Source organism: Bos indicus, chromosome 29, assembly GCF_029378745.1.
Source record: "Bos indicus isolate NIAB-ARS_2022 breed Sahiwal x Tharparkar chromosome 29, NIAB-ARS_B.indTharparkar_mat_pri_1.0, whole genome shotgun sequence".
NCBI lineage: Eukaryota > Metazoa > Chordata > Mammalia > Artiodactyla > Bovidae > Bos > Bos indicus.
Window position 1 is genome coordinate 34872537 of NC_091788.1, and position 22537 is coordinate 34895073.

Below are 22537 nucleotides of genomic sequence, written 5' to 3' on the forward strand. Positions count from 1 at the left end.
GGTTCAGACTTGCAGGTAAATACCGGGGATGTTGGAGAATGAGACAAGAATCAGCTTCGTAAAGGGGAGACGTTTCCATGTCCTCCCGAAATGGCAAAACCTCTCATGTGCATGGGGTGGTGGTCTTGGGTAGCTTTAAGGAGGGGCCTCATGGGTCTCCAAGAAGCAGTCCCAGAATCTCAGCTTCTGCATTACCTGGGGGCTTGTTAGAAACCAACACATTCTATTGGGTATTACAGTATTTAAAAACTCAAGAGATCTCAAGGGATCTCTGTGGTTAGGAGAGACATCTAACTCCCAAAGAACTACTGAGACCTGCTGGATTGAGCCTGGGAGGGTCCCATTCAGTCCCTTGGGGACAGGATGCCTTGATACTCTGAGAGGACTGTGGACTTTATTCACAACCTAAAAGTTGAGAGTCATGTTTTATTAGGTGGGAATTTTTAGGCATTTAAGTTCGGGAGATGGCATCTCAAGAAACCCGGGGAAAACTGCTCTTAGGGGGTGAGGGGAGGAGCCAGGTTGGATAGAAGTTTCGCAACAAAAGGCAGGTAGTCTGAACATCAAAAGATGGTTGTTAATTAAAGAAAACCAGATGTCCCAATTAAGGAATTTAGTGTTTTTCTTTGTATGAGAAGATGCAAGAGTCTGGGCTCACTGAAGTAATTCCTTTGACATGCACCTCATCTATCTGGGGTCAGCCACCTTCCTGAGCTTCCTCAGACTCACAGGCTCACCATTCTTGGTGGCAGCTGTCACTAATGACTGCGACATCCTTGTTTACTGATCTGGAGGGAAATACTCCATTTCTCAGGACAGTTCATCAGGTACAGACTCAGAGGGAATCCTGAGAGATCAGTCTGACCAGCTGCATGGGCAGAAGGCAACTTCTTAGGTAGACGTGTGTGCCCCTGGGTTCCCAGGGCTCAGAACTTGGTTTTGTGGGGCACAGAGAATGCCTGGCCTGTGAGGGAAGCTCACAGTCAAGCTCTCGATTGCACTTTATTGATCTGAAAATGAGCCAAGTCTGCAGACTGGGCCAGCCCAAGGAATCTCTCCATAAGTCTTTTTTTTTCCTTCTTATATAAGGTCTAAATGGAAAACTACACTTAAATTAGAAGGTGGCAGAATCATGCAGATGGGACATCATTGTCCTGTTCAAATGTTTTATAGCATCCAGTTATTCTGGCATAATCCACTTGACTCAAAGAAATTATTTCTGCTACAGAAACCAGGAAGGTGGAGTCAACCAGTCAGGGCTCTCCCTTCCCTTGGCCAGCAGAGGATGAAACTGACACAGCCCTTCTTCCAGAGTCATTCTATCTGAGTCCAGATTTAGAGAGGCTAACATCAGGGATCAGATCTCATTCTGCCCTGGGAACCATTCTGTGCATGTAAGATGAGTTTGTATTTATATAAGCTCACTTGCTGTGTATGGGATTTATAATCAAGTTCATGAGAGGAGAGGGCTGATACCATCCTCAGTATAGTAATGCAATCTGCATGAATTTAATAACATGTCTTCATTCCAATTATACCAGGCATCATATTAGGATGGGAGGTTGAAGAATGAGAGATAAAATAAAAAGTTGACATGGCTAAAGATGTATTTTGGAAAACAGATAAGGGATAAAATACCTTGCTAACTGATTTTGTAACCAAGCAGGATCCTATGGAGCCTTCCCTGGATAGATCTTTCCCCCATAGCCTCTGCTTTAGCTGCTCTCAGAAGTACCTAGGTAACAATGTTTGTGTTGATGTAAAAAATCTCCCACCAAATGGAAGATGTTAACTACTTGCTGACCATGAACACATACTCCAGGCCTCCTGGAGCCTAGGGACTGACAGAGTTCACCCCTGTGACCCTGCCCTGTTCCCTTTCCATCAGCCAATCAGAGCAATGGTGCAGGACCTGATCACAGACCCTTAGACCACCCTCCTTCACCTGGCTTTTGAAAATGCTTTACCAGAACCCTTCAGGAGCTGCAGGCTTTAGGGCATGTCTCCTTACATGACCCTGAAATAAACATTTCTCTGCTCCAAACTGACATTTCAGTTTATTTGGCCTCACTGTGTGCTGGGCCCAGGAACTTGAGTTAACAATTTCAGCTTTTAATTTAATGGGATACTTTGCCCTTTGGGAGTTAGTTATTCCTCTTAAACCAGGAGATCCCTGGAGACTGATGCTGAATCTGGCCTCTGTACCTCTACAACAAATTAAATCTCAGAGACAGAGTTTTGGGTGAAGTAGAAAAGAGTAGCTTCACTGCTTTTCCAGGAAATAAGGGCCACAGCAGTTTCCTGCCCTCAAAACTGTGTGTCCTGACCTGGCTAGGGTAGTGAGGAGTTTATAGTCCTGGTTCAAAGAGGGTGTGACCAGCTCGTGGACATTCTTCTGATTGGTTGCTGGCGAGGTCAGGGAGTCAGCATCATCAACGTTTGGTTCCCATCGGCCTGGAGTCTTCCTGCTCGTGGGCAGTTAACTTCTCCCATCTGGTGGGGGTCTCAGTATCTTCAAAACAGCTCAAAGATCATTGTTCTGTGTATCCCTTGAGGGGGAACCCGGACCCTGTCCCTAAGGCTGCTCTATTGTTCCCTGAGTGCTCCTCCCTTAACCCTGTATCCCCCTCCCTTCCCTGATTAACTAGTGTTTGAATCTGCCAGTAGGAACTCAAGGAAGGTCCTGGAGGCTGAATGAAGCCTATTTCCTGCAAACAAGACATGAGGATATGAAAAAGATTTTGCGCCCAGGAGTCCCACAGGGTCCTTCTAGATTTCAAGATATCTTGATTTTCTACAAAATATTTTAAGGGAGTTGGATAGGGGAGAGTCTATTCCCTGCCTGGCTCCACATTTTGTTGTTGTTTGGTCGCTCAGTTGTGTCTGACTCTTTTCGATCCCATGGACTGTAGCTTGCCAAGCTCCTTTGTCCATGGGATTCTCCAGGCAAGAATACTGGAATGGGTTGCCTTTTCTTCCTCTAGGGGATCTTCCTGTCCCAGGCATCGAACCCGCATCTCCTGCGTTGGCAGGTGGGCATCTCCTGGATTGGCAAGCGGATTCTTTGAGCCACTAGAGAAGCCCCAGCTCCATGCTTACCACTGTGTAAATATTGGTACTTGATACATGAGACTCAATGGACATGAGTTTGAACAAGCTCTGGGAGTTGGTGATGGACAGGGAAGCCTGGCGTGCTGCAGCCCATGGGGTCACAAATAGTCGGACACGACTGAGCAACTGAACAACAACATGATTATGAAGACTTGTTTGTTGCCTTATCTAGCTTTGAAATGGCACTGAATTCAGGGGTTAAATAAGCAAATGAATAGAAATGTTCTTGGGTGCCTGTGTGAGAGAGAGAGAGAGAAAGTATGAGGTGTGGTGGGTAGGAATTTGTCCCCTGTTTCTCCTCTAGGACTGCTTCTATCATCTTCCCTCTCCAGCCTGCCTTCTGTCTTCCCATCTCCATACCCACAGACTTCAGGAACCTGCAGCCTGGCCCCCAGCCCCTATACCCACCCCAGCCAGCCTGGCAGTTACAGAAAGGATCCTCTCAGTTACAGAAAGAGGAAGCTGGATAACCTTTCTGAGTCTCTGTCCACACACATGGCCCATTTATAAGCCCGACTCTCTTTGCTCTGAATCCTCCCAAATGCTCCGTGTTTCTGCTTCTGGCACATTCAGTAGAACAGGCTCTAACTGTAATGAGTTTTTATCACCTTGAGAAGAACCACAGCAGGTTCCGGGTCTAAGCTCTCATTTTTACACCCTTAGGAGAAATGAAATCCATTGGAAATTAATCATCCATCGTTTGAGGGCTCCGCTGGGTCTCCCTCCTCCTGCCATCAATACCTATTGCTGGGCTCTGTCTCCATGAGGGAGGGTCTGCTCGGTGTCTAAACACAGAGTCCGCATCAGGAGTGATGGCAGAGTCAGAAAGTTCTCTGCATAGGAGTTTTAACTTCCCAATTCAAAAAAATTAGGGGAGATCTAATTTAGGGATTAAAAAATTCCCACAAAATGGCTGGCATGTTATTACACTGACCTTTTCCCTAAGGGAGTAAATATGATGAAGGGTGTGTTAATGTGCTTGGAAGGGGAGTTTTATTCTCTCCAGAGGTAACATGCAGTCTCTGCTGGACTGGGAACCCTGCTGTGGATTCTGCAAAATCTCTGCCTCTTCCCTCACTGAGAATTTCTGGCTGTAGCCATGTCTCTACCCACCATCCCAGTTTACCCAAAACCATGGTCTGGCTTCCTCCATTTCCTTTCCATAAGATGCCAACCGGGTTCCTACTGTCTGACTCACCCTGATCCTTCCCCTTTGTCTTATCAGATACACAGACACATAGTTAGGGGCACAGAAAACACCTGTGTGTCCAGATCAGTGTGGCCATCCCCACCCTGCCCTTTCCTGCCCTTGAGGATCACATGTCCCTTAGAGACATGTCAGCATTTCTTCTCTTGCATTTTCCAAAGAGAAAAGAAGGCATTTAATCCGTTTGGGCTCAAAGTGAGCCAGGTGAATGTCCTGCTGCCCCTCTGAGCTTGCGCATAGGTGCCTGTCCCCTCCCCATCTCGCTGTGTCCCCCAAGCCTGACATTTCTCTGGTGTTGTTTGGTTGTTGTTTTATTGTTTATGCAACCCCATGGACTGTAGCCCACCAGGCTCCTCTGTCTGACACATACACAGGGGCCAGTGCACAGGTGGCTTTGTTTGCAGAGACTAATGATCATGCTGACTCTTAGGAGGCACCTCTGGTCCCAAATCAAGCCTCCCCCTCCCTGAGCCATGGCAGGTAGGACCACCCAGCCCAGCCCTTGTCCAGCGATGACCTGGACCAATGTGCCCTCAGCCATGAGGGCTGAGCAACCTTTGAATCAGCAGTGCTGAGACCAGGAGTGTCTGACCACGCAGCCGGCACTGTTCTGAGCACTGGACATATAATTGACTCACCTAAACCTTAAACGGAGAAGGCAATGGCACCCCACTCCAGTACTCTTGCCTGGAAAATCCCATGGACGGAGGAGCCTGGTAGGCTGCAGTCCATGGGGTCGCTAAGAGTGGGACACGACTGAGCGACTTCACTTTCACTTTTCACTTTCGTGCATTGGGGGAGGAAATGGTAACCCACTCCAGTGTTCTTGCCTGGAGAATCCCAGGGACGGGGGCGCCTGGTGGGCTGCCGTGTATGGGGTCGCACAGAGTCGGACACGACTGAAGTGACTTAGCAGTAGCAGCAGCAAACCTTAAACACCCGTGAATTTTAGGTCCTCATTGTGTCCCTATTTTATAGATAAAATGTGAGGCACAAATAGGCTAATAAACCTCCTAAGGTCACACAGCCAGGAAACGATAGTTCCAGGAAGCAGGCCAGGCCCTCTGTCTCCAGAGGCTGAGGTCTCACCAACACAGCAAATTAACTCTAGTTGACGGACAGAGAAAGACAATTCATTACAGAGGACCCTGCAAAGTCCCGCTGGCCCAGGCAAAGGGCACAGAGAGAAAGTCCACAGAAAATGCTGCAGACCATTCTGACATGAGTGAAAGGATGCAATCAAACCACACAGAGATGCCATCTCTCACTTATTGGCAAAATCCAAAAGCTTAGTGATACAGACTGCTGCCAAGACTGCTGGGGACACAGATAGCCTCACAGACTGTTGGTGGATGTGAACCATGGTCAGACCCCCACATGAAGAAATCTATCGATACCCATCAAGATGACAGGAGGATTTACACTTTAAACCTCTACCTGTTCTGGAACTCTGTTCCACACACGCACATTCACAAGCCTAAAATGCACAGACACACACTCACACACACACGTATACACACACAGTCACACACACAAATGTACAGTAGTTTGAGTGGCATTGTGATAGTAAATTGAAATGGATTTTAGCTCACATAGGATACAAGTTCAATAAAGTATATGTGTGTATACAAAGGAATGAACTTCCCAGGTGGCTCACTGGTAAAGAATCCACAGACCAATGCAGAAGATGGAGGAGACCTGGGTTTGACCCCTGGGTGGGGAAGATCCCCTGGAGGAGGAAACAGCAACCCTCTCCAGTATTCTTCTTGGGAAATCCCATGGATAGAGGAGCCTGGTGGGCTATTAGTCCATGGGGTTGCGAAGAGTTGGACACGACTCAGTGTCAGAGCACATGCGCACTTTCAAAGGAATACAGTACAGCCCTAAACATGTGTACAGGGTATTTTTATAAATATGGAACAACAGTATGTATACTCTGCTACTTTTTGTCTTAGGCAGGGTGAGGAAGATCTATTTTCTTATTTGCCTGTCTCGCACAAGTAAACCTTGGCTGGATAAACAAAGTACAGATGAGTTAGAAGAGACCATAAGACAGTGGGGAGCGGTGTGAGAGTCAAGGCGGGAGTCGCACTTGTCTGGGTTTCGAAGTAGCTTGTTGTTTCGATCATGTCAGTGCAGTCACCTTTAAAACCATGACATTAAATAATTTGGAAATGCAATAGTATGTAGGTAGCTTGCAGAATTGCGGGGAACTCTGAGCAACTGGTTGTAACCTATTGTTTACAAGGAGTGTAAAATAAATATAAATATTCTCAGGGCAAAAGTAAATCTTCTCCATCACATCCATGGCAATGTTACCCAGGTCTTCCAACACCAAGCTATGGACATGAAATTTAGTGGGTGCTCCTCGTTCCAGTGCCCTAAACAATGGAAGGGGGAAGGCAGTTTCCAGATTTCCCCTCTTCACAGCTCTATAATCCCGTTCAACTGTACTGACATTCGTATGGCCTGACATCCATATGCCTTCTGGATGTGCCTAGAGAGAGAAGATGTGTGAGAAGGGTGTTATTAGGCCCCTGTGAAAGCAGAGAAGGCGTTATTCCCTCCCCCAACAAGCCATATGTGACCATTATCTGGGAAGTGAAGTGCAAAAAAATAGACAATGTTTAAGAAAATGATGAAAATATTATTAGAGGACATCAAATTAAGTTGAATTAAAACCCGCGATGCTCTGAAATTGATGGCGAGTTTGCCATGGGCTCACTGCAATTGTAATTTGGAGAATCCCTGTAAAACCTGGACCAGGGCCATCCTTCCCTACTCAGGGCAGTTTTTCCTGAAAACTTCCCTGAGAAGAATGAGACATGTCTGTGTGGGACTGTTTCCTGTCCTAGATAGGTGCCAGTGTGTTGCATACAATGCAGAGCAAAAATCATTAACGTGAGAAGAGAGAAAGACCCAGACTTTGTTTCTTCACACATCCCTGGAGATTCAGGGAAGGCCAGGAAGAGACAGGTTTTCTGCTTTTGTTTTTTCCAGGAAAAGAGGCCTTCTTTTGCTGCTAAAAGTGCTGAACTTTAAGCCACTATCGTAAATATCCTTAGCTTTTTACCTGACGTGCTGGTTGAACCTTATTAACCTGAAGTATTTTCTGGGCTAGTGACGTAGGAGTCTCTAATAACCTTTCAGGTAGCTGGCTTGCTGCTTAATGCGTTTTGAACATTTTGGGCACTAGGGCTTTCCCAAAAGGTTTTGCACAATATTTTAAGCCTAAACTGTCTCAGATATTATAGAACACTTGTTGCTGGGAATAGTAGTTCCATGATAACACACCTGCATGCTGATGACATGTTACACATTTAAAGAGAGCTGGGATGTGTTCGTGTTTGACAGGAACAGAAATGCAAATTCCTGGTGGGTGAGTGGGAAGCACAGGAGACATGGCCCCGTCGATAAAAGGCTTGAATTATTCCGCTGGGACCCTCCAATGACACTGCAGTCTGAGTACTGGGAAGCCGCATTTTTTTTTTTTTTTTTTCCTAACGGGCTTTAATTGCTTTTTGCTGAGGCCAGGGATATTTATGGGTTAGGAGATTGCCAAGTTATTTATTAGATAGGGTATCTAGGGATAGACTAATATAAATCACTTAGGCCCGGTATTGAATATACCAGACACTCAGTAATTTAAAAAGCTTTAATAAAAATGCTAAAATATGAGACTTGTCTTTGGCTGTAATGAGACTCAGTTATCATGTTTTTATCAGCGATGTTCAGTCACGGACCCCTCCCCCTCCTCCAGTGTAAGAAAATGGAAAAGCAGAGTGGTCCTTATTTTCAGATTCTCCAGATTTGCTGGAATTGAGACAGCGTTTAGAGATTTGCAGAAAGACTGACATAACAATGGTACTGCAGTCCTACGCTCAGTAGGACTTCCTCATCCTCAGAAATCCAAGCATATTCTCTCACATTAGAAATCTTGTCTTTTGTGGATCTAGTAGTGAGTTTTATAAAGGGGTACATAAGCTTGTATATGGACTGAGGAAGGCTTCCATGCTGTACTTTCTGCGAGATATGGATCGAAGTACAATGAATGCTGCGGCCAATACCGGGTCCATAGAGGACTCAGTAAAAACTCATGGAGGATAGAGCTGGTGGAATCCCAGAGAACCGAGAACATGACTTTTCTCACTTTTATTTATTTTTTGCCATTGGTTAATAAACTTTATTTTTTAAATCTTTAAACTTTTATTTTAAGCAATTTTTTGGAGTATGGTTGCTCTATAATGTCACTTTAGATTCTGCTGAATATCAAAGTGAATCAGCTATGCGTGTACATGTATCCCCTCTGTTTTGGATTTCCTTCCCATTTAGGTCATCAGGGAGCATTGAGTGAAGTTCCCTGTGCTATTCAGTAGGTTCTCATCAGTTACCTGTTTTATTCATAGTAATGTGTGTATGTGTATATATATATATATATATGCATATATTTACATATCAATCGCAATCTCCCCCATCCCGTTTCCTCCCTTGCTATCCATACCTTTGTTCTCTATGTCTGTGTCTCTATTTCTGCTTTGCAAATAGGTTCGTCTGTACCATCTTTCTAGATTCTACAGATTTTTATTAATACACGGTGCTTGTTTTTCTCTCTCTGACTTACTTCACTCTGCATGACAGACTCTGGGTCCACCCACATCTCTACAAATGACCCAGTTTCGTCCCCTTGTATAGCTAACATTCCATCGTATATATGTGCCACATCTTCTTTAATAAGAATACTGAAGTAGAGGTACATGCAATATTTAAAGTATATTATTTTTTATGATTCCCTTTGTTCATGAAAACTGAAAGTGTTAGTCTCTCAGTGGTGTCTGACTCTTTGCCACCCCATGAACTGTAGCCCACCAGGCTCCTCTGTCCGTGGAATTCTCCAGGCAAGAATACTGGAGTGGGTTGCCATTCCCTTCCCCAGGGCTCTTCCTGACCCAGGGATTGAACCAAGGTCTCCTACATTGAGGGCAGATCCTTTACCATCTGAGCCACCAGAGAAGATCCTTTGTTCATAACTAGATCCTTTTGAGTAAAGTTTTAGCTTTTTCATGTTATAAAATACTGAAACAGGGGTCGTGGAGAGAAAGGGGTTGCCATTTCCTTATAAATGCTGAGTGAGAAAGAGAGGCCCTTCCAGCTTCCTTCCCATGCCAGCAGCCTGCTGTGGGCATTGTTGTGGGCAAGGGCCTGTTTCTTTAAGATTTTCCAAGTCCCACCTTCCTCCTGAGATGCAAAGTTTCTGTGTCTGATCCTAGCGAATTTCTTCAATTCTATCTCAGAGCTGGGCACAGGTGACTCCATCTGGGGTACAGGAGTGGGAGCGGGGGGGAAGGGGAGGGAAGGGAAGGAAGTTACAGAGTTGGCAGACAGGAGAATTGCTGGGGAGAATCCAGATGGTTCCTGAAGGACAGACCAAGGGTAAGGCTGTGTGGAAAGTGGTGGAAACTCAGGTGAGTCCGTCGAGGCTCTGAGGTTGCCGTGCAGGTGAGCAGAGCACAGTAGGGATGCCCATCCCTACTGACAAGATGCCCATCCTTGTCATCTGGGCATGAGTGGCACAGAGCAGGGCAGGAGCCAGTAAATACTCTGATGCCAAGTGAGAGGTGAGAAGGTCGGGAAGGCCCCTGCCAAAGGCTCCAGACCTGAGAGCCTGAGTGTTGGGTGGGCCCCTGGACCAACTGTCAAGAACATCATGATAGAAGCCCATTTCCACGCCCCTTCCTGCCCCTGCCACTCCCGCATTCATCATAAGGCCTTTGGGGACAGGGAGAAGGATGGACACACAAAGGTGGTGTCAGAGATCATCTGCTGACAGGGTGTTGGGCCAAACAAACAAACAAAAATCAGGAAGGCCAGGAGCTGATGGAAGAGTTGGAGGGGGTTCATGAAGCCCTAAATGCATATGGCCGGATTCTTAGGTGGGGGGTCCTCCTCCCTCCTGTCCCTGCCAGGCTGGGCTTTGGTCCAGCAGAACTGGAGCATTGGCGACTCTGCTGAGAGGCTGGAGGGCAGGGCTGGGCATACCCTGGGCGGGATAGTCCCACCTCCAGCTCCTTTCTATGCTGCTATCCTCTGACCCAGGAGCGCAGAATGAGGGGCTCAAGGACACGAGGCAGAGAATGAGAAGCAGTCAATGATTAGGGCATGCTGGCACATCACCCAGACCACCTCATCTGGTCCTGCTCCCTATTCAGTGTGGTTGGCATTACCTGCTGTTCCAGGCCATCAGAAGAGGGCAGCTTCACTCCAAACTCCATAGGAGTCCCCTGAAACCCAACATGCCATGTGTGAACTGCGAGGCCAGGAGCTGGCTGCCACGTTCATGAGCCCGCAGACCGGTGCTGCTTGTGGGTGTGGTTTGCAGTGCTGAGACCTGGGGTTCTGCAGGCAGTGGGGACTGTGTGCACATCTCAGCTTCTCCTCTGTTGCTGTGTGACATTCGGCAACTTATTTAACCTGTCTCTGTCTTTAGTTCTTCTCTGCTACAATGTACAATTGTAAACCTTCCTGGTAAGATTTCCCCAGAATGAAATAAGTGATGTTTGGGAAGTTATCTGTATGGTGCCTCCTGACACTCATGAAGTTCTTTGAAAATTGAGAGTTACTGGCAAAAAAAAAAAAATATTTTTAAATCTATCAGCAGACTTAAGAGCCAATGATATTGACGTTTATCATGTGACAGACTCCGTGATTAAAGCATTTTATATTCCTTTACCATTTATTTTTCCCAAGGACCCTTTGAGTGACCTACATCACCACCCCATTTTGCAGTTTGGGAACCAGGGGTTAGAGACATTTTGTGACTCTTTCAAGGTCATGCTGTGAATAGGAGGGATTGTAACAAAAGATAACTCTGACCAAGTAAAGAAGTAAAGAGGAGGAGAGAGGTCTGAGACCAGGGCCTGGGGGTCCTGAAGTGGGAGAGACTTGAGTGAAGAGAGGTCTTGGACTTGCCCGCCAGCTCACAACACATGCTTGACATAACTGGGGCTAGGACACGAGTGTTTCCTTGGCTGCAAAATGAGGAGGTTGAGCTAGGTGATCCCCTAAGGTCCATTTTTGACTTGAAAACTGCATGATGTAAATTAAACCCTGAGATTCTGAGTGTGTGTGTGGCAAGCAGAACCCTCAGGGGGAGGTGGAGAGTCAGAGAGGACAGGACAAAAGAAGGCTCCAGAGGGAGGCATCTCCTGCCCCAGAAAGACCAACAGAAGAGAAAGACTCTGACAGCATGGAGGTTCTCTGATCCTGGTCAGTTGCTTGAATCGTGCAAATTAAAAATAGGAGATGTGTGTCTGTGTCTATAAATAGGTTCCGTAAGAGAGAGTGGAGACAATCATCACAAATGGCCTCAATGGAGCTTGGAGGGTTGGGGATGTTCTGGTCCCCAGAGTATATTCATGTGTAATTCATAACCATTTGTTCTCCTTCCCTACATTCCACGAATCAAACTAGAGCCAAGAATAGAAAATCAGTCAAAGCCCCCCAGGTCTAATCTTAGCCAGGATAGTATAAAACCACATCACACCAGGGCACAAAGGGAGTTCAGCTCACAGTCAGAGTCTGAAACTGCATCAGCTGGTCCTGTCTCTTAAGGATTGGGGTGTGACCACACGCAGGCTGACCCAGTTCCAATTCCCTGGCTGCCCCCTGGATTCTGACAACTGTGTTTTCTAGGAGCCTCTCTGTGCTGTCAGTTAAATCCAGCACACGTGGATTGGTGCTAGGGATGCTGAGATGAACAAATAGCTGTCCTTGTTTATGAAGATTCTTCTCTTCTCTCTCACCCAGTGGGTGAGAGAGACACTGATAACAGAGCACTGTGAGAAGTGCTTTAATGCTTAACACAGATCCTGACCCTCCCCAAACTTTGCTTGTTCTACCTCTAAATGTCTCTCACATCTCCCTCTCTGCCCATCTTCCCTGCTATACCACACTTGTCTAAGGTATCACCACCTCCCTACTTGGCAACAGCTGAGCTAGCTTTCCTGTTCCCACTTCTGCCCTCTTCCCAATGTAATCTGTCCTCCCGCAAACACTCATTACCACCGTCTTTGTCATCATCATCACCACCACTGCCATCATGATCACCATCACCACCATCATCACCATCACCACCAACATCATCACCATCATCACCACCATCATCATCACCACCATCACCACCAACATCATCACCACCATCATTACCATTATCATCACCCCATCACCATCACCACCATCATCATCACCACCATCATCATCATCATTATCATCACCACCAACATCACCAGCAACATCATCACCATCATCATCACCATGATCACTGCCTCCATCGTTATCATCTTATCATCATCACCACCATCGCCACCATCAGCACTGTCACCACCAGCATCATCACCATCATCATCACCACCACCATCACTACCAACATTACCACCAACATCATTGTCATGATCACCACCTCCATTGTTATCATCACCACCACCACCACCATCATCACCACCAACATCATCACCACCATCACCACCATCATCCAACATTTTAAAGCCCTCCATTTCTCCTGTAAAAGGATAAAACTCCTAGCATTTCCTCCACAAACCCATGAGTTCTGGCCTCTGCCTGTCCAGCCTCCCCTTGCATGGCTTTCCTCTTTTTACTTTACCCCCAGCCCCCCAAGCTCACCCTGCTTCCTGTCTCTATGTAACCCTTACATATGCTGATCCTTCTGCCCAGGTCTGCTCAGAACAAATCCCTCACCTAGACCCGCTGGCTGGGAAGGACCCCTGTCACAGGCCTTCCTGGTATCTTGCACACCCACAGCACCATCACATGTTAACTCCCATGATCATGTGTCAGTGCTAGTGTTCTCCTGTAGACACCAAGCTCTACAGTTGGCATGAGAGTGGGACTTGTCCTCTCTTCTATCCCTAAAGTAATCCTAGGACATGTTACACACTCGTGTAAATTTTAGAATGAATATATTACATCATTATGCACAGGAAGTCACAGAGCACCTCCCAACACTCACCCTCAGGATGCAGAGTGGTGATGGAGGAGGGTGCTGTATCTCAGTATCAGTGTGTAGGTGTGAGTAGGACTTGAACAGGCAGATGAGTGAGAAGGGGCTCACAGGCAGACAACGCAGCACAGGTAATAGTGTGGGACGGTGAGTGAGCACGGGGTACCTTGAGCATTGCAGAGAGGCTGACTTGGCTGGAGCACACATGGCTAGCTGTCTTGAAAAAGGAGGGGAGACAGTGGGTAAGCAACAAATACTGAAGAGTTAAGCACATGCATGGAACTATCATAAAGGAAGGACGCACTTCCTGAGAATCACATGTGGGAGGTTGCCCTCTCTCCTTAGTGCAAGAATGTCTGATTCTACCACTCAAGAGCTGATAGGACTTGTTTTTTGTTTGTTTTAAACAGGGTCTTTATAGGGATGTAATTTTTCACTGGAAAATTCATCTTTTTAAAGACTAGAATCCAGTCACTTTTAGTCTATGTGCAAGATTGCAGACCAATCACTACTGTCCAATTCTAGAGCATCACCCCTGAAAGAAACCCAGGCCCGTGAGTGGTCTCTCCCTATTTGCCCTCTCCCCAGCCCCTGGCAACTAATGTAGTTTCTGTCTCTATGGATTGGCCCATTTGGGAACTTCCATGTAAATAGAAACCACATAACACATTGCCTTTTGTGTTTGGCTTCTTCCACGTAACAGTGTTTCCAAGGCTCACACATGTTAAAGCATCAGAACCTTGTCTCTCTTCATGGATGCATTGTATTCTACTGTATGGATGTGGTATATTTTGTTGATCCATTCAGCTGTGGATGAAAGTCTGGGTTGTGTCCAATTGTTGTCTACCATGAAAAATGCTGTTATGAGCATTTGTGTAAAATATGTTGTGTGGATGTGTTTTCGTTCATCCTGAGCATATACCTAGGAGATGAATTGGTAAATCGCATGGTATCTCTATCTTTAATCTTCTGAAGAACTGCCACACTGTCCGGCGGCTGCACCATCTTCCAATTCCACTAGCAATGCGGGAGGGTTCCAATTTCTCTACCTCCTCACCAACTCTTGTTATTATCTGTCTTTTTGATTGTAGCCATTTTAGTGGATGTGAAGCGGAAACTCACTGTGGTTTTGATTTACATTTTCTTAATGAATAATGATGCTAAACATCTTTTCATGTGTATACTGGCTATTTGTGTATCTTCACTGAATAAAGTCTATTCAAATCCCTTTGTCTACATTTTAATTGGGTTGTTTGTATTTTTTGTTGTGTTGCCTGTGCTTTTATGTATTTCAGATACTAGTTCCTTATCAGATATATTATTTGTAAAAATCTTCTCCCATTCTGTAGGAGTTTTTTCATTTTCTTGATAGTATCCTTTGAAGCACAAACTTTGCTTCAAATTGAATACAATTAAAAGTTTTTAAAATTTCAGTAATGTACAGTTTACCTATTTCTTTTCTTCTGTTGCTTGGGCCTTTGGTGTCATATCTAAGAAATCATGCCTGATCCAAGATCACAAAGATTCACACCTTTGCTTTCTTCTAGGAATTAGTTCTTAAATATAGGTATGTGATGCATTTTGAGTTAATTTTTTATGTGATGTGACGTCGGGGTCCAACTTCATTGTTTTTCCTGTGGCTGTCCAGTTGTTCCAGCACGATTTGTTGAAAAGCCTATTCTTTCTTCATTGAATTGTCTTGACATCCTATTGAAAATCAGTGGACCATAAATGTATGGGTATATTTCTGGACACTTATTTCTTTTCCACTGATGTAGATATCTACCCTTATGCTGATTTTTTAATAGAGAGACTTTACTAAGGATATGTTGGGGACTGAAGGAAATGATGTATAAGAGCACTTAATACCAGGCTCAAATAAATAAACACTCGATATTTTGTTACTGCTCCTGGTGGTGGTACCACTACTTTGTACCCCAGAGTAGCCACCTTGAACTTGCAGTGTTATTAGAAGATAATTATCTCACAGAATTTAGACTAGAATGGACCTAAGAATTCACAATCTAACTTCTTCACTCAAAACTAACCAAATAAATAAAAGAGACTGCCACCACATACATAAAACACACACACACATGCACACAGAAACACACATCACACACACCCACATCTTAAGCCAGAACTATTAACTGATTTACAAAAAGTCACACAGCTATGGAGAAGCCAACATTAGAGTCCACATCTCCTGACAGTTGGTGGAATGCTCTTTGCACCATATCATACTATTTAGTGTAGAAAATACGGCATGACCAAGCCTAGCATGCTTGCTGTAATTCCCAAATTAGTCTTAACTCTAGTTTATGAAATTATCTTCCTTGTTAAAACACAAAATAAAAGGTAATCCTTGAAGAATAAAACAATGAGGCGTTAAAAGTCTATTATTTTTATAAACTAGCCTTGAGGTTTAAAAATGTACTAGAATGCAGTTCATATTTATATTCATTTTCCCTTGTCTCTTAATATTTTGTTATTCCCTGGGGGTGATGACAATATAATAATAATGTAAAAACAAAAATAATAAGTATTTAAGTCTCTTTGCAATCATTATCTCTAATTTTTTCTCCACATTCCTGTGTGGCAAATATTTTTGGTTTTACCCATTTTATGGTTGAGGAAGCTTATACTTCAAGGGCTTAATCACACAAAAACAAGTTGGAAAGAAGTGGTATGCAGGGACTTCCCTGGTAGTCCAGTGGGTAAGAGTCCGTCCTCCCAATGCTGGGAGCTTGGGTTCGAACCCTGGTCAGAGAATTAGATCCCACAAACTGCAACTAAGACCCTGTGTAGCCAATAAAAAAGTGGTATTCCGACTTTAGCCTCTTTGACTCCAAATTATAAGATTCTCTTTTTTCATTTGTTTTGACTGTGCCATTCAGTCTTAAAACACTTAAAACAGGGAAGAGTTTTAACAGGTGGAATTACTGCCCTGGAAACAGGGAGGCGCAGTCCTGAAGCTCCTTCTGGAAATAGAAGCAGCACCCCCCTGAAAGAAAATAGATATGGAAGAGCCAGACCATTTCTTTATAGAAACGTGCAATTTTCCCTACACATTCACTTAGGTTCAGCAGCTCAGATGAAGAGGCAGAGATGAATAACTATTTATCAAGTATTTCCTTTTTATTCTGCAAGCATATATCATGAAATTGTCCCTGCTATCCAAGGCAAACTTCATTTATATGTCTTGACTTAAAATGGAAGGAATCGAGGTTGAGAGAATGAGCAGTTAGGCACAGATTAAGTCATTTATCTGGAGAAGAGAATGGCAACCCTCTCCAGTATTCTTGCCTGGGAAATCCCATGGACAGAGGAGCCTGACAGGCTACAGTCCATGGAGATGCAAAGAATCAGATATGACTTAGTGACTAAACCACCACCACCACCAAGCTATTTATGAGATTCTCAATGCCATATATAATATTAACAACATATATAAATATGAACAAAAGCAGCTAACATTTATTAAGCACTTATTTATTTCCAGGCACTGTACTAGCATGCTATACACATTTACACGCAGTTCTTATAGCAACTAAGACCAATTCTATCTTCGTCATTCTACAGATGGAGAACCAGGGCTCAGAGGGGTTAAGCCCAAGGCTACACAAGTTTACCAACTGCAGAACCTAAGCTGTGGAGCACAGCCTCTCACACACTGTTTCAGTCTTGTCAGATCACCTTTGTGTAGGGTGGGGCCAGTATATCCAGAGTTCTGTCCCCAGTTACCTTTGCACAGAGAAACAGTTCTGCTTTAGAAATACTTTTTTATCTCAGAGCGTGAAATTGTTTGCATCACAGATTGGGTTGAAAATAAACCAAAGGCAGCAATAGAGGGCGCATAAATATTTTGAGTTTGGACTGGACAGCTTTTGAAAATAATGCCATGGAGGCATATGTAATGATTCACAAAGGAGACTGTGATCTATGTTAATAAAACACATTATAACTGAAAAAAAAGAATAAAGTAGAGAGTATTTCAGGGAGGAGAAAGGGCAGATGTCAAGTGTCTAGGGTGGAGAATACTTGGCAGATTCAAGATACACACTTTAAAAAACTACACAGTTATGCGCTACATTTGGGGGAAAGATGCTACTTCATGTCAGGCTTGTTGTTATACTATAGGAACACAAGGATGAATATTGCAGATTCTGTCCATGGATGGAGCTTAGTGGTAAAGATAAATGATATGATAAAGACATAAACAGGAATGCCTTGAGGGCAGAAGAAGCAGTGAAAGCATCATAAAGGAGCTCATATTCAAGTTGAGTGTAGAAGGTGAGCAGCCCCTAGGGCATAGAAGTGGGGGTGTCTACCTGCAGAAGGAGCATGGTATGTAAAAGCACCAGGAGGAGAGAAAGGTGTAGCCCCAGAGAGGACATGGGGTTCCTTGTCAGGGAAGGAGGGGGCTGGCGCCGAGGCTATGGTCAGGCTGGGAATGATTTGCTAGATCCTGTGCAAAAGTTTGGACTCCATAGTCTCAGCTGGGGACAAAGGTTGGGGGTTAGGCAAAAGCAATATTTAAGAGGAAATGGTGGTGGCTGTATGCGGTCTGAGCTATGAAGGTGGGTAGAGAAGTGAGGAAATTGTAATATTCCGAGGAAGAGGTGATGAGCTTCTCAACTCAGCCAGTGGCAGCAAGACTGGAGAGGAAGGGCTGTGGGTAAGACACACGGGTATCTTTAAGAGCGGTCAGCCATGCTGACAGTACAGAGAGAACATACAAATACCACTTGGTAACCCAGAGCCCAAGATACCTTCCTTCCTCAAGATACTAATTGCAGTCTGACACTACTGTGTTTGTCTGTTTCTCTGTAGGTGTGTGTGTGTGTGTGTGTGTGTGTATGCATATAAGAGAGAGGGATAATATTTTATCTATGTCTATATCTACATCTGTATCTGTATAGGTATCTATATGTCTGTATCTATCTGTCTACTATCAACCCACCCACCCATCCATCCATCTAAAATGACCACAATCTGAAGTCCTTGTCATTGTGCAGTGAGGCATCTGCCCAGTCATGTGAGAACACATTGTGATCCACCACCGCCAATGAGAAGATAACCAGGTGCACACAAGACCTGCAGGGAGGGTCCCCAGTGTCTGCAGATGTGACTGGAAACACACTGAGCTATTTGTCATCCTTTAATTAGACTCATGTGAGTCCTGCCATTTTCTTTGGGTCATTTCAGCATTTCTAGTGAGATTGTTATACATTTTTGTGTTTATCTGTATATTCATAATCTCTAACAATAGATAGATAGATGATAGAGAGACAGATTCATATGCCACAGATACTTGTTTGAAAATTGAACAAAGCTCTCTTGTCAATATAGGTAGAAGCACTTAAAGTCATTTCCAAATGTTCATATATATATATATATATAAGTTATGATGTAAACAGAAAGGGGCCATAATAGTGTTGCCAAATTCAATTCAGATGGAAAATAAAATGAGAAGTGTTGAGCGCCTCCCTTTGCTAGCTTGGTGCTGGTAAGACCAGGATGACTGAGCGGCCCCGCACTCCTAGCAGGGGCTTCACTGGAGAAACTGACTGACCAGGAGGTGGTTTCATTCACGGTGGGCATCGCCATGAAGGAAGAGGTGGTGGGAGGACCTTTGAAGCAGAGAATGCAAATGTAAATATTGTGTTTGGGGCACTGATAGGAGGTTAAACAAAGAGGCGACACAATATAATGGAAGGGATTCTGTCATTTATTGACCACATAATTTTTGGCAATTTTCTTACCCCTCCCCATGCCTCAATTTCTTCATTTTTAATAGTGAGAATATTTGTTCTATTTATCTCATAATTTGTGAAAAAGTCATGAGATAATGCACATGTAAGCTATTTGCAAACAAATCATATGTTAATAAGCAATACCTAATATTGTAGTGGTTTGGTTGCTCAGTTGTGTCTGACTCTTTGCAACCTCATAGACTGCAGTCCAACAGTCTCCTCTGTCCACTGGATTTCCAAGGCAAGAATACTGGAGTGGGTTGCCGTTTCCTTCTCTAGGGGATCTTCCCAACCCAGGGATCAAACCCACATCTCCTGCAGTACAGGTGGATTCTTTACCGGTGAGCCACCTGAGAAGCCCTAATACCTATTATTACATATTATGTATTAATAATGATGCCATGATTGAAAACAGAAAAACTTTTCCTTTCTCCCACTTTACTGTCTATGTTTCCTGTCTTGCTGGCAACCCTCACCCTTCATGCTGTCCTTATCTTTCCTCCTTTGTGGGAAGTGACAGAGGACAGTGTGGGCCTGCAGAGGGTATAGGGGGCAGTGCCTGGGGCTTGGTGAAACATTGGGGTCAACTTCCAGGATCCCACTCCAGGAGGCTCCCTCCTAGTGGGGGGCACTGTCCACACACTGTGGGAAAAGGGGATGTCCCCCAAATATCTGTAGAATTTTGCCAATATCTCCTAACCCAGCACCTTTTAAATTATCAGACAAACACATCTGGAAATTGTAGCTCTAAATTGGGGGCTGTACTAAGTGAACCATCCTTGGACATCACAGATCCAATGTCCTAAATCATCCTCCATTGATCAGCTATGCCCCCCACCCTCCCGCCTCAGCTGTGTCCACCTTACAGTACGTGAGATGCTTGGGTCTCGAGAAAGAGCGCTTCAGACAGCCTAACCCGTCCAAATAAGCGGATGTTATTCTGAGAATATTTTGGAAGGCGCACTGAAGTTGTTGCTTTATAAAAATGAGAAAAAAGTATTGACATTTCTAAGCCAGGAATGATTTTTTAACAAGCTGGAAAATACTGAAAAAACAAGGAGTAGGGTTTTCTCATGAGAGTGCAATGTAGTTAGAAAGCACACTATTCTTTCCCACTGTGTGTTTTGGTAAAATATGTGCAATGAAGTTTCAGACCAATTCCTAATGCAGAAATAATCCAAAATGTGGCAGATTTATAAGCCAGGGACATTTTATTTATTTGCTAACGTGGATTCCCTTATGATGGCAAATGTTCTCCATGTTACTTATGGCTTCTCCTTGAAAAAGACTTACCTCTATGGTCTCAGCAGCATAAAACTCCAGGCTGCAGGGTTTTCTGGATCAAGCATCGGCTATAACTCTCTTCCACCACTGACCCAGGTGGTTCGGAATCTCCTAGGACTCTACCTGTTTGCTAATTCATAATTAAACTGGCAGTTGGAATAAATCAGCATAGATATAAGCTTGGAGCTCCTCTCTCTGCCAACCGTTCTTTTTTTTTTTTTGTTCTCTGTTTTTATTTTTATTTTTTTTATCTTTTTATTAAGAACAATTTAAAATCCATATATCAAAATGAATCTGCCACAGGTATACATGTGTTCCCCATCCTGAACCCTCCTCCCTCCTCCCTCCCCATACCATCCCTCTGGGTCGTCCCAGTGCACCAGCCCCAAGCATCCAGTATCATGCATCGAACCTGGACTGGCGACTCGTTTCATATATGATATTATACATATTTCAATGCCATTCTCCCAAATCATCCCACCCTCTCCCTCTCCCACAGAGTCCAAAACACTGTTCTATACATCAGCGTCTCTTTTGCTGTCTCGTATACAGGGTTGTTGTTACCGTCTTTCTAAATTCCATATATATGCATTAGTATACTGTATTGGTGTTTTTCTTTCTGGCTTACTTCACTCTGTATAATAGGCTCCAGTTTCATCCACCTCATTAGAACTAATTCAAATGTATTCTTTTTAATGGCTGAGTAATACTCCATTGAGAAGAAAGCTTTCAGTATCAGAAATCCTCCATTAGAAGCTTTGCCCCACCCCTCTTAGTTTTCAGATTTGTTCAATAGGTTTTTGGATCTTTCTTTCAAAGAGGAGTTAAGCAGGTACCCACATCAGCCTTGTGCCAGACACTGTGGAATAGAGGTGGATGTCATTCCATCCTTATCTTTCAGCACCTCACTCTCTAGGTAAAGAGACAGGCATAGACATGGGTAGGGTGGGGGTGAAAAAGGAAGGAGCTGGATGAACTGGAAGATGAAGATTGACATAAATATACTACCATGTGTAAAACAGAGTGCTAGTGGGGAGCTGCTGTACAGCACAGGGAGTTCAGCTCATCGCTCTGTGATGACCTAGAGGGGTGGGATGGGGGAGGGGTGGAAGGGAGACTCAAGAGGGAGGGGAAATATACACAGAGCCGATTCACATTGTTGTAGAGCAGAAACTAACACGACATTATAAAGCAATCGCACTCCCATTAAAAATGTGTTTACATATATTTTAAAAAATAAACTGAGAATAAAAGAGAGTGAAGCAGGTGTAAAATAATCAACTGTAAGGACAACACATCCAGTTCCTTTGCTAGGGGAGGTGGGGGGTTCTCTTTTCAGGATTTGGGAAGAGGTGAGGGAAAACTGCAAAGGGGAAGTGACCTTTGATGTCCCTTGAAAGATGAGCTGTGTGTTTTCAGATAGGAAGAGAAGAGGAAAAGCGAAGGGGCGATCAGAGAGGGAAGTGTGATGAGATTGCTGCACGCAGGTAGACAGGAACTCTTAAAAGCACTTTGTATTTTTCCTTTGGTTCTACTTTTCCATCCATTGTCAGTAATGCCTGTCTCTTCAGTTACTGCTTGCTCAGAACGCCACCCTCACACACACACACCTGCCTCCTGCTATGGCCAGACCTTACATAGAACTGCTTCCAGGAATGCCCTGTACATGTTGTGTTAATGGTCACATTCCTTGCTGAATCAAGCGTAATAAACTGAAATTGTGATTGAGAATAATATCCATGCTATTTGAATGCATGTGAGGCTGATGCCTCCTTTTCTGCAAAGAATCCTTCTCATACATGTCTTTTCTCCTCTGTCTCTTTCCAGTCCCTCCCCAGATCATGAACATCTCCTCAGATGTCACCGTGAATGAGGGGAGCAGCGTGACCCTGCTGTGTCTTGCTATCGGCAGACCAGAGCCAACGGTGACGTGGAGACACCTGTCAGTCAAGGGTAAGGCATTTCCCTGGAGGAAGTTTTCAGAGTTGGTATAGTGAAGTCTCGCTTCTAATGCACAACAGAACTTGAGGAGTCAGAAAACAATGCTGTATTTGTAGCTCAGTGATGGACTAGCAAAGAGAGCACATGCCTCTGTCACTGGAATTCTGAAGGATTTACAGAGAACATTTACTGAATCATTTCCCCAGGCCCTTTCATGACCTTCCT

General features: G+C 44.4%; 1 protein-coding gene across 8 annotated transcripts in view; it reads left to right on the forward strand.

The window, feature by feature from the left end:
- Positions 1-22537, forward strand: part of LOC109554632 (opioid-binding protein/cell adhesion molecule) — a 1067951-nt gene that overhangs the window by 924989 nt on the left and 120425 nt on the right. For all 8 annotated transcript variants that reach the window (XM_070783260.1, XM_070783263.1, XM_070783259.1 and 5 more), the window contains one exon: positions 22199-22324. In XM_070783260.1, coding sequence (XP_070639361.1) covers positions 22199-22324 — 126 coding nt within the window. The remainder of the gene's footprint in view (positions 1-22198; positions 22325-22537) is intronic.